Source organism: Haematobia irritans, chromosome 2 (genome assembly GCF_050003625.1).
Source record: "Haematobia irritans isolate KBUSLIRL chromosome 2, ASM5000362v1, whole genome shotgun sequence".
In the NCBI taxonomy this organism is placed as follows: Eukaryota; Metazoa; Arthropoda; class Insecta; order Diptera; family Muscidae; genus Haematobia; species Haematobia irritans.
Window position 1 is genome coordinate 69,908,141 of NC_134398.1, and position 12,421 is coordinate 69,920,561.

Here is a 12,421-nt window from a genome sequence, read left to right on the forward strand (position 1 = left end):
CCCCCATATAAACCGATCCCTAGATTTGGTTTTGGAGCCTCTTGGAGGAGCAAATTTCATCCGAGTCAATTGAAATTTGGTACATTGTGGTAGTATATGGCCGTTAACAACCATGCCTATCGGTCTATAGTTATATATAGCCCTCAGATAAATCGATCCCCAATCACACAAATATTGGTCCATATCAAGTTCATAATTCTATATAGCCCCCATATAAGCGAATCGTAATTATTTGTAGACTACCTATACATAACTTTTTTGTCTAATATATACCACGTATGGACTAACTCACAATTTAGAAAACGATGTTAAGAAGTTTTAAGATATCACAACCCAAGTAATTCGATTGTGGATGACAGTCTTTCGTAGAAGTTTTTACGCAATCCATGATGTAGGGTACGGCCTGGCCGAACTTACGGCCGTATATACTTGTTTTTACTGAAACAAGTAAATTTTATTATTTCACACAAAAATTTACCTTAATGGAAATAAAATGGCTAAACTAAATTGATGAATATTTTTTCCTTTAGTTCCGAAGGCACTTTTTTTCTGGATGTAACCAGGAATTTTATAGACGTTTATTTATTAACATTTCTCGAGCTATGATCTTAAAGATTCATTAATTATTTATAATAATGCACAGAAAAAATATCATCAAAATATTTCCAATTAAAAAGTTTAAATTTTTTCAATTAATAAATTCATTGATACAATTAACTTTTTAATCAAGATAGAAACATTAAGATAATTGAAATGTCTTCAATCACTGCACCACGGGAGCCACCGTGGTGCAGTGGTTAGCATGCCCGCCTTGCATACACAAGGTCGTGGGTTCGATTCCTGCTTCGACCAAACACCAAAAAGTCTTTCAGCGGTGGATTATCCCACCTCAGTAATGCTGGTGACATTTCTGAGGGTTTCAAAGCTTCTCTAAGTGGTTTCAGTGCAATTTGGAACGCCGTTCGCACTCGGCTATAAAAAGGAGGTCCCTTGTCATTGAGCTTAACATGGAATCGGGCAGCACTCAGTGATAAGAGAGAAGTTCACCAATGTGGTATCACAATGGACTGAATAGTCTAAGTGAGCCTGATACATCGGGCTGCCACCTAACCTAACCTAACCTAACCTAACCATCAATTAGGTTGAAAAAAGCGAGTAATAAAACATCGAATTAAAAGAACTTCCTACGTAGTTAAGGTTAGGTTAGGTGGCAGCCCGACGTATCAGGCTCACTTAGACTATTCAGTTCATTTTGATACCACATTGGTGAACTTCCCTCTTATCACTGAGTGCTGCCCGATTCGATCTTAAGCTCAATGACAAGGGACCTCCTTTTTATAGCCGAGTCCGAACGGCGTTCCACATTGCAGTGAAACCACTTAGAGGAGCTTTGAAATCCTCAGAATGTCACCAGCATTACTGAGGTGGGATAATCCACCGCTGAAAAACTTTTTGATGTTCGGTCGAAGCAGGAATTGAACCCACGACCTTGTGTATGCAAGGCGGACATGCTAACCATTGCACCACGGTGACTCCCGTGTAAGTAGTTAAAATAAAGAACATCTCTGAAATGACATTTTGGAAGTGCTTTTAAAGTTGTGCCTTTAGAAGTACTTTTTTGCTGGGACTGAATTCGGATCATACCTTAAGCGATGAAAATTCAGTGCAATGGCTGTTGAAATGGTGTACATCGGTCTTATAACAAGCCAATGTTAAATGTTAACATTGGCCTATGCGCCAATTTTGCACCACTTCTGGATCCAAGCAGAACATTTTCACTACTTTTTTGGCGGCGCTTTTTTTGCTGGGTCGTTATATTAGGCTACATTGTGATGCCGGAAGTATTGAGTTTCTCTCTTATCAATGAGTGCTGCCCGATTCTAAGTTTAGCTCCATGACAAGGAATGTCCCTTTTACACCAAACAACAAGTGAATCCACCATGAAAAAAAAACAATTTTAGATAAGTCAAAGAAAACATTTCGTTTGCTCAATTTTAATTATATTTTCTTTGTGTATTGAACATGTTTTAAACATTAAGGCTATGGTCACACTACACAGAAAAAAATCTCACGAAAAATTTTCCAATTAAAATTTTAATTGAGTTTTAAAAAATATTCAATTAAAAATTTAATTGGTTCAACGAATTTTTTAATTGAAACAAAAATCAATCACAAAAAATAATAGTATCAATTAATTTTTTAATTGGATCAATTAATTGTTTAATTGACCTTCAATTAATTTTTTAATTGATACTATCATTTCTGTGATTGAAGACATTTCAATTAAAAAATTAATTGGATCAATTAATTTCGTGATTGAATCAGAAAAATTTTTTTTGTGTGTAGGCAATTATTTGACCAAAATTAGTGTCAAACATTTTCCAGAACCTTTGTCCAAATAACTGGATACGGTTTTTGAAAAATAATCTTACCATGATATTATATATCCAACTAGCAAACTAGACGAACTCCGTTCGCCGTTTTGCTAGCTTCGTTTTATGTAACATTTCGTTTGGTGATTAAAAGATGAAGAACAATTTTTAATTTTATTTTACCGCACGGTCCATGCACTATCTGTGTTGTCACAATGTCGTGTATTAGATGGGGATCAGTGACTGGATTATTAACTGTGGGTGCATCGAATCTTCGGACATGTTCACCTGTTGGGGTACAATCCGCTCTCATGACAAATTTGTGCGTATCCGATGGCATTCGTTCCAATGCTGTTTTAAACATATTAACGACAGCATTATTAGCATCCCAGCAAAAAAAGCGTCGCCAAAAAAGTAATGAAAATGTTATTTTTGGATCCGGAAGTGGTGCAAAATTGACGCAGAAGCGATGAATTTAATATGGGCTTGTCATAGGACAGAACTCCTCCATTTCAACAGCCGGTGCACTGAATTTGCATCACTTCTTTAGGTGTGAATCGAATTCAATGTTTTGGATGTAAATTAAAAAATTCTGTGATATTTTATCAAATAAATAATTTTTATAATTTTTTATAATTGTTAATGGATTCTAACGCTTGTCTGAAACGTTTGACCTCAAATATTTTCAAAAATTCACAATTTTTTCAGATTGGATTTAGCATTTTTTTTCGACAAAATTTTAATAATTTGTACCATTTTATGAATTCTTACTCTGTTTTTAATCTATTTGAAACAAAAAAAGTTCAAATTATCCAATAAAGTATGAAAAAAACCAAGTTATAAAAAATTGAATTAAAAGAACTTCATGGGTACTTAAAATAAAGATCATCATTGGGAGTACATCTTCTGGAAGTGCTTTTAAAGTTGTGCCTTTAGGTTAGGTTAGGTTAAAGTGGCAGCCCGATTAAATTTCAGGCTCACTTAGACTATTCAGTCCATTGTGATATCACATTTAACTAAAAGTACCTATTACATATGGGCCTAGTCTTAACCACTGAACCTTCTCTATTATTTACTTTTGTGGAACCAACCAGATTGCTCCAAAAACATTAACAAACTGCTTAAGTTAACGTTTTCCAGGTCAGCCAGTAATCTAAAGCTATATGCTCCTAAAATTCGCTTACGCCTTACACAAAAAGCAGGACACTCACACAAGAGGTGTTTAATTGATTCCGTTTCCTCCACGTCATGACAGCTTATACAATAGTCATTATACTTCGCACCTATAGTTTTTGCAAATTCGCCTATCAGGCAGCGACCCGTTATAGCAGATATTAGGAGTGCTATCTGACGCCTTGAGAACACTAGCATATCTAGTGTGCGGTTTAAGTTTAAATGGGGCCATATTTGCTTGGTGTCGTTACAACCCTTGCAATTTTCCCATCGAATATTGGCCATCATAACAGCCTTCTCACGCAGTAAGAGCTTGCAGGTGGCCAGAGGCATACCAACAGATTCTAGTTCCCCTGGAATCTGTAAGGTAGTTCCTAGCCTTGCTAACACATCTGCTTCACAGTTCCCCGGTATGTTCCTATGACCAGGCACCCATATTAGGTGAATATTGTACTGCTCAGCCATCTCGTTGAGAGATTTGCGGCAGTCTATGGCCGTTTTTGAGTTAAGGAACACAGAGTCCAAGGATTTTATTGCAGGTTGACTGTCTGAGTATATATTAATGCCAATATTTGTTGGAACATTACTTCTCAGCCAATTCACCACCTCTCTTATTGCCAATATTTCAGCCTGAAAAACACTACAGTGATTAGGTAATCTTTTCGCTATTCGAATTTCCAGATCTTTAGAATATACTCCGAACCCCACTTGTCCATTCAATTTGGAGCCATCAGTATAGAAATCTATATATCTTTTATTCCCCGGGGTCTGTGTACAACACGCCTCACTGTTGGGAATTAGAGTTTCAAACTTTTTGTCGAAAAGTGGTTTTGCCAGGGTGTAATCCACTACGTTAGGCACATCTGGCATTACTTTGAGGACCGAACTATGACCGTACATTTTTTCCGACCACAGCGATAGCTCGCGCAACCGCACAGCCGTTGTTGCAGCTGACTGTTTGGCCAAAATGTCTAAAGGCAATAGATGTAGCATGACATTAAGGGAGTCTGTTCCTGTCTTACTAAATGCGCCTGAGATACATAAGCTCGCCATACGCTGAACTTTATCTAAACAAGTCGGTTTCAGAAGTGCCGGCCACCAGACTACAACACCATATAGCATTATAGGTCTAACCACTGCCGTGTATAGCCAATGCACAATTTTTGGTCTTAGTCCCCACTTTTTCCCTATTGCCTTTTTGCACGAGTACAAAGCTACCGTGGCTTTTCTCGCCCTCTCTTCAATATTAAGCCTAAAATTCAGCTTCCTGTCCAAAATAACGCCAAGGTATTTTGCACACTCACTAAAGGGAATTTCAGTACCCCCTAAGGAAATGGGCCTAACCGTGGGAGTTTTGCGATCTTTGCAGTACATGACTATTTCTGTCTTTGCTGGATTTACACCAAGACCATTATCTTTCGCCCATTTCTCAGTCATCCGGAGAGCTCTCTGTATAATATCTCTGATTGTGGATGGGAATTTTCCCCTGACTGCTAGCGCCACATCATCTGCGTATGCCACCACTTTTTCTAGAGAAACCAGAAGGTTGTTTATAGCAACATTCCAAAGAAGAGGCGATAGAACTCCTCCTTGGGGAGTGCCTCTGTTCACATACCTTTGTATGTTTGCTTGCCCTAGTGTGGCTGAAATACGTCTCTTTATTAGAAGTTCGTCTAACAGCCTAATGGCCAGTTTCTCATCCTCCGATTAATTTTAACCGGTGGATAGACCTCCGGTTAGTAAAATTTTTGTATGGGATCAGCTGTTTTATCGACACGATAAATAATAACAAGACAATGAGAAAGTGGCCCTAAGTATACCTGGATCAACATTCAGAGTTGTCAGTCCATTTAATATCGAGCTCGGATGGACATTATTGAACGCCCCTTCGATGTCTAGAAACGATTGTGTATTCTTTGACAGATAGTGAGCTTTCAATAAAGCTGACCAGTTCATGCAATGCGGTCTCAGTAGACCTGCCCTTCGAGTATGCATGCTGTCGTTTCGAGAGCAAACTTGAATCCACGCTAGTTCTAAGATACATGTCTATCATCCTCTCCAGGGTCTTAAGTAGGAATGAGGATAAGCTGATTGGTCGGAAATCCTTCGCACTCGAGTGAGAGGCTTTTCCTGCTTTAGGTATGAAGACGACTTTTGTTTCCCTCCACTTTTCTGGAATATATGCTAAGTTTACACATTGTTTATATATCACCATCAACCAGGGGATAATTCTTTCAGCCACTGCCTGTAACTCCGCCGGAGTAATTCCATCAGGTCCGGGGGATTTGAATGGTCCAAAGCTATTTAAAGCCCATTTTATTCTAGATTCCGACACAATTTCCTCGATAGGAAGTGATCGCCGAGCCTCTGTTACACCGCCGGAACATGGTTCAACCGTCTGATTTCCAGGGAAGTGTGTGTCCAAAAGTACCTCCAATGTCTCCTCACTGGACGTTGTCCAATTTCCCTCCGATGTTTTAATGAAACCTGGAACGGTGTTAGTGGATGCTAGTACCTTCCGTAGTCTGGAAGCCTCTGACATATTCTCAATAATGCTACAGTAATAATCCCAAGAGTTTTGTTGAGACCTTCTCAGTTCTCGTTTATATTCTCTCAGATTCATCTTGTACGTGTCCCAATCCTCCGGAGCTCTTGTGGACTTTGCTTTGTTAAAGAGCTTCCTGCAGGATTTCCTCATATTACTTAACTCCGTAGTCCACCATGGCGGCCGATTTTTTCCCCTTGGCTTTCCTCTAGGGCAAGCAGCTTTCAGTGAAATGTTGAAGGCCTTCGTAATCCGCTCCACTGCGTGTTCGATATCTTGCACAGTGCTCATATTTGTCTCCGGCATTTCCGGTATCATCAAATTGAACGATTCCCTATACCTATTCCAATCAGCTTTCCTAACATTTGGCGGAAATATGGTCTTTGAAGTACGAACAGCCAATCTGAAACTGATGTAGCGATGATCTGAGAAGCTATGTTCCCTCAAAACTTGCCACTCAGATATCTTATCAGATATCTTATCAAGAGACAAGAGGTTTTGGACGTTACGTCCAAAACCTCTTGTCTGTTCCTGGTGACGAAGGTTGGTGCATCTCCCTTATTGCAAACTACCAGGTTAGTACGCAAAATAATCTCTATTAGCGACTCTCCCCTTGCATTAGTATCACTACTTCCCCAAATACTATGATGTGCATTTGCATCGCATCCCATAATGAGTTTTGTCTTTGTTTTTAGTGACTCCTCAACTAAGGTCTTAACGGCACAGGGTGGCATATCCCTATCATGTCCCATGTAGACCGAAGATACCCAATATTTGCATGTGGATATCTCTAGACTGGCTACGACAGTGTCTGCATTGCTCAATGAAGGAAGCAGAAACAAGTTTAGTTCGTTTTTAGCAATTATACATGCTCGATTTATATCGTTACCGGTATTATGCAAAAGTTTGAAACACGGAGTGCTTAATTCACAGATCTTGTTCTTATATATGTATGGTTCTTGAATAAGAACTATATCTATGTCTCCTTTCATCAGGAGAACTTTTAAGGCAGCACAAGCGGCCTTACAATGGTGAAGATTTATCTGGAGGAACCGTAGAACCATCCAAATTTTCAACCACCGTCACATCAGCCGCTTCAACTGAGTCATCAAGGGCTTCCTCTTCACAGATCTCGGTGACTCTCGCAACAATCCGCGGTTCAGCTTTGGTGAGGCTTGAGCCTGTAGAAACTTCCCGCATATGATTTTCGCCATAGTCTGCCGGTTTTATGTCTCCTTCGGCTTCGCTAGGAGATTTTTTCACTGCTTTCAAGCCATAACTTACGCGTCCTTGGGTCTGGGCTAGATGTGGCAGCGACTCTATGTTTAATATAAACACCGCATGTCGTCTTGGTCCATCCACCTCATCCAAACGACCAACCTTCCAATCGGCGGTTGGAAGATCTGGGTTACATTCTTTTAGTCTCTCTAGTATTGACTCAGGATCAGGAGGGTTTGCCGGTATCCATGCATGTGCTCTAGGTTTAGCCGGTATGTCTTTCTTATCGACTAACTCCAAAGCGGCTCCTTCCCAAACTTCACCAATTAGCATCAATGCAGCTTTAAAGCAATCCATAGACCTCTGGTCTGCAAAAGCTATTAACTTATATCGTCCTTGATACCATCCAGCATCTTGCTGTCGAGGACTTGGTCCGGGAAACTTTTTTCGCACCTCTGAGTAGACACCAGACATCGCGTTCTCAATTTCCCCCATTTTTGCCTTGGAATCATACCGTCCAATGCTCCTTTATTAATAATAGCCATCACAAGGCTGTCTTTTGCAACTGAGGCAAACGATCTTTGATCCCGTTTAGAGGATGGTAGCTCATCCGGTGATCGTTCCCTTCTTCCAGCTTCAAGAATTCCTTGAGCCCATTTTAAGGAATCGCTTTGCTTAGCCGACAACGTGCTTGGGTCGACTGATCCTAATTTCTTTAGGATAAACAAAGCATTTCTTCGTTCCTTGAATCTCTTTCGAGAGGGATTGCCTCCTTTTGATGTCGTCACCTTAGAAAAAGTTCGACTTGCCAAAGTGTCACCGCCAGTCGACCCGTCTACAGGTCGACTAATTGGGCCTGACTCTTGGTCGCTGCCCAAATTTATAACTTCAGTCGTTACCCGTCCACTGGGCCCTGAAGTTAGCAACCCAGTGGATGACTTTGAATTTCGCTGCATGGTGGTTTATTATTTCCACCACACGTGAAATTCGTAATAAGTACTTATTACGATGAAATACTCCGCTATTAGTAAAACCCGTCCGTTAAGTTCGACGGTTGAAAAAAAGTTGTGCCTTTGGAAGAACTTCCAAATTTTTTTGCTGGGATATGCAAAAATGCTTGCAATTGTTCAATAATTCGTCTCTTTAACTGTTGTGTTCCCTGTATATTGCACCACTCATTTAGCTGATCCACAATCGATGAAATGAAATAAATTATGAAAAATTGATGCGGTTCATCCAATGTTGGCACCATTGAACCGTGCAATTGATATATTTGTCATTGTATCTGTATGTTATTTGCAAACAGTCATTTATTGAAGAAATACTTTGTAATTTCTGATCGTGTGGTGTATACGTAGTTGTTATGTGTTGCAATTCATTGTGTTGGTGTGAGAGATTGGGTGTGTGTTTTGAACTTTAATGCATTGCAATATCGGCATATAGTCGTCATTGGTCCAATATCTAAATTTTCATCATCACTGTAGTTCGAAGTGGGATCATATTGGAATGTCATTCCCTTAAATTTTGTAAATACACTTGTTGCTGGCTTGTATGTCTTGTGCGGCGGACGATGGTCGCACGTCGCCCTAAAGGCATTTTGGTCTATGGACAGAGTGGTGAAGTTAACTTCAAATGCATGATCCACAAAATTTACACAGTTCAACTTACTATCTTAAAGACAAATGTCTGCTGTTTAAAGTCACTAAAAATTTGCACAATACACGTAATTGATTTGATGATTTCCAATTGAAATGTCAGGAAACGATTAAGTTATTTTTTTAATACTTTTTTTCGCAATTTCACAGTGTACACAATGCCGGTTTGTCAAATGAACATTTTTCACATCACTTTTGCATACTAAAAATTTGCACAATACACGTAATTGATTTGATGATTTCCAATTGAAGTGTTAGGAAACTAATAAGTTATTTTTTAATAATTTTTCACAATTTCACAGTGTACACAATGCCGGTTTATAACATGAATATTTGTCACATCACTTTTACAACTTCTTAAATCTTTCGCAAAAAAAATAAAAATAAAAAGCAACTGCGATGAATTCAAGTTATAATTTTTTTAATGTGCGCTGTGTGTAAAAAAAAGATTTTCCCGCTTTTCTGTTGAAACTTTCTTGAATTTTCTTTGCTATAAATTTTACGGAGCGCGAGACCTTTCCAACGAATGCAAAACCATGGAAATAGGTTCGTGCGTTCTGGAGTTATTGCATCAGGAAAGAAAACCCCACTTATTTTTGTATAGTAAAAAAAATATGAGATAAAAATGTCTGCTGGTTTGGCTGTGGCGACGGATTCTTTTTTGATTTATGTCAAATAATTGCCTAGTGTGACCATAGCATAAGTCTCATGACATAACTGCTAGTTGGTCAAAGTTTCAAATAAATATTGTCATTGTATTTTTATTTTTATTTTTTTAGAGCCATGCGTGAAATCCGTGAACATTCGCAGCGTCAACGAATGCAACGTGCTGCTGCGAGGGGCAGAAGAGTTGCCACCCCGGGCATACCTTTACCACAGACATCTACATTGCGTTCGAGGCGTCATTTGGCAAATATGCTAATTGGCTCTGCATTAATTTTTATAGCATGCTGGACACCACATGTTTTTTGTGTCATTTACAGAATTATGGGCTACAATAACTACTGCAATAAATCATCAAGATATTTTAACTTATTATTGGGTAAGTTTGAATGGCCTGTTTTTGTACTTTTTTTTATTTATGCTAAATATTTATTTTTCCACAGGTTACATGTATTCCGCCCTTAGTCCCATCATTTATTGGGCTCTAAATCATAATAGTCTACGACAATCGCCATGCGCTCCACTCATACGATTGCGGTCCATGCAAAAATTTTTGAGAACCCGTTTTCGATCGAATCCCGTGCCACCGGCGCCCTCATCCACCAATGAGGCCCAATTGGGAGCATTCAATCCAAAACTTATAAAACTAACACCGAAACAATATCGTGCTCAAGCCTCATCGCATTATTTGTACTAAAAATACGCGGGTAAACGGACAAAAAAGCGAATGTTTTTGCGCAGCACTGTATAATACTCATGTTGAACGCAATAGAACTACATATTTTTCTTCTTCCTTATGCATATATTTGTTTGTGAAAAATTACAAAAAAAAACTCTGAGCCAATTCCTCCACAACATTTCAATTTTCTAAATGTTAAATGTATCATATATATGTACGTTAAAACAGCAAGATAGGCTTAAGTGGTAAATTAGTCTATCTAGAAATCTTCCAAAAATCTCAAAGAAAAACTTAGTTATATTACTGGTTCAGTAAAAGTGTCTTGAAAATGTACATATACACACTACATACATACATATATACCACCCAACTTTTGTTTGAAATATATAATTAATTAAAAGGTTCTTTATGGATACTAACCGACTACCAACCATACATTATACGAATAAGTATGTAGTGTTTAATGAATAGTAATCATTTACTCCACAAAAATTTTGCATCTTAATCAAAATTTTCCTCTCTCATTTACAAATCATGTCCATTTATTTAAAATGCAATGTCTTCTCTTTATTAAACTTATTTATTAGTTCAGTATTAGGTTTTAAATGTAAAATATAGCTATGTAAATGATAATGAAAAGTAGAACTTAGGAGATTGTTCTCATGAATTCAATATTACTAGACGGGAAAGTCAGTGTTGTGCAAAATTAACACCGGGATGAAGTACCCAGCAAACAAAGCGTCACCAAAAAAGTAGTGAAAATGTTCTTTTTAGATCCGAAAGTGGTGCGAAATTGTCTCAGAGGCGATGAATTTAACATGGGCTTTTCCTAGGACGGATGTCAATCATTTCAACTACCGTTGCTCTGAATTTGCATAACTTCTTAAGGTGTGATCCGAATTCTGTGTATGGGATGGGATATAAAAATTTTGTTATATTTTGCCAAATAAATAATATTTATAATGTTTTCTGATTTCTAATGCATTATAACGCTTGTCTGAAAAATTTGGCTAAAATAGTTCCAAAATTTCTCAATTTTTTTTAGAATGGATTTAAACATTTTTCGAATACATTTAAATAAGTTTTATCATTTTATTAATTCCTACTCTGTTTTTAAGCAACAAAAACGTTAAAATTACCCATTAATAATACGAAAAAAGCGACTTATAAAAATTGTAAAAGAACTTCCTGTGTAGTTAAAATAAACAAACTAAACAAGGAAGTGCTTTTAAAGTTGTGCCTTTAGAACAACTTCCAAAATTTTTTTGCTGGGTAATAAAGCGCACGCAGAGATTAAACAAAATGTTTTTCTCCCAGTTAAAAGAACATGGTCACAATCTAAAATGTCATGATCTTTATGAAAAAACCTTTTTCATCGTCAGAAAAAGGACGCCACTTGAGAAAAGAAAACACAAAATTAATTTTATTTATATTTTATTAACATGTAATGGTCCCAAATTCTATCATTTAAAATGCTTATAACCAGCATACATTTTTCTCTGTTCGAAAATTATTTTTACAAAGACAAAATACATGGTTTTCGCGACAATTACATGCTCTAGATAAGCATTAAATCGATGCGGCAACCATGACTAAACATGTTTTTTCTGTGCGTGCGGTTTGAATTATCGATTCCTGAAGTGCCACCAAACAGTATTGTTCAATACAATGGAGTTTTTATATACATAACCACCTTTATGTTATGTATGTTCTCGATTTCCCTTCAAATATATTTCCGCTTTGATTTTCCTCCAAAAAATTTAGGTTGTTCTTGGTTTCACGTGCACCAAAAAAAAAAAAAGAAACTGGAAAAATTAACTACCTCTTAAATTTAACTAAATTGCACTCCACATTTTGAGATTTCGACAAAGCGTTGTTATTTAATACAAGGAAAAGTTAATGCCGAGGTGTTCTGTTTAACTGCAATTTAAATGAACTAAAAAATCAAATCATGACCATTAACCATACAATAGTTAATTCCTACTATTTTTGGGAATTGTACGAAAATGTTCTTCTGCTTTAGTTCACATTGATCTTATGTGTTCGGTCATAAAGTTCAATGATGTTTAGTTCATAAAATGTGAGACATACTTAAAAAAGGACAATTTCATTGGGG

General features: G+C 37.5%; 1 protein-coding gene across 1 annotated transcript in view; it reads left to right on the plus strand.

Annotated features, from left to right (window-relative positions):
• The window catches only part of LOC142227666 (uncharacterized), a 28,084-nt gene extending 17,134 nt beyond the window's left edge, over positions 1-10,950 (plus strand). Inside the window, exons 3-4 of the mRNA XM_075298119.1 lie at positions 9,743-10,005; positions 10,070-10,950. Coding sequence (XP_075154234.1) covers positions 9,743-10,005; positions 10,070-10,323 — 517 coding nt within the window. The 3' untranslated portion in view covers positions 10,324-10,950. The remainder of the gene's footprint in view (positions 1-9,742; positions 10,006-10,069) is intronic.
• Positions 10,951-12,421: the final 1,471 nt, after the last annotated feature.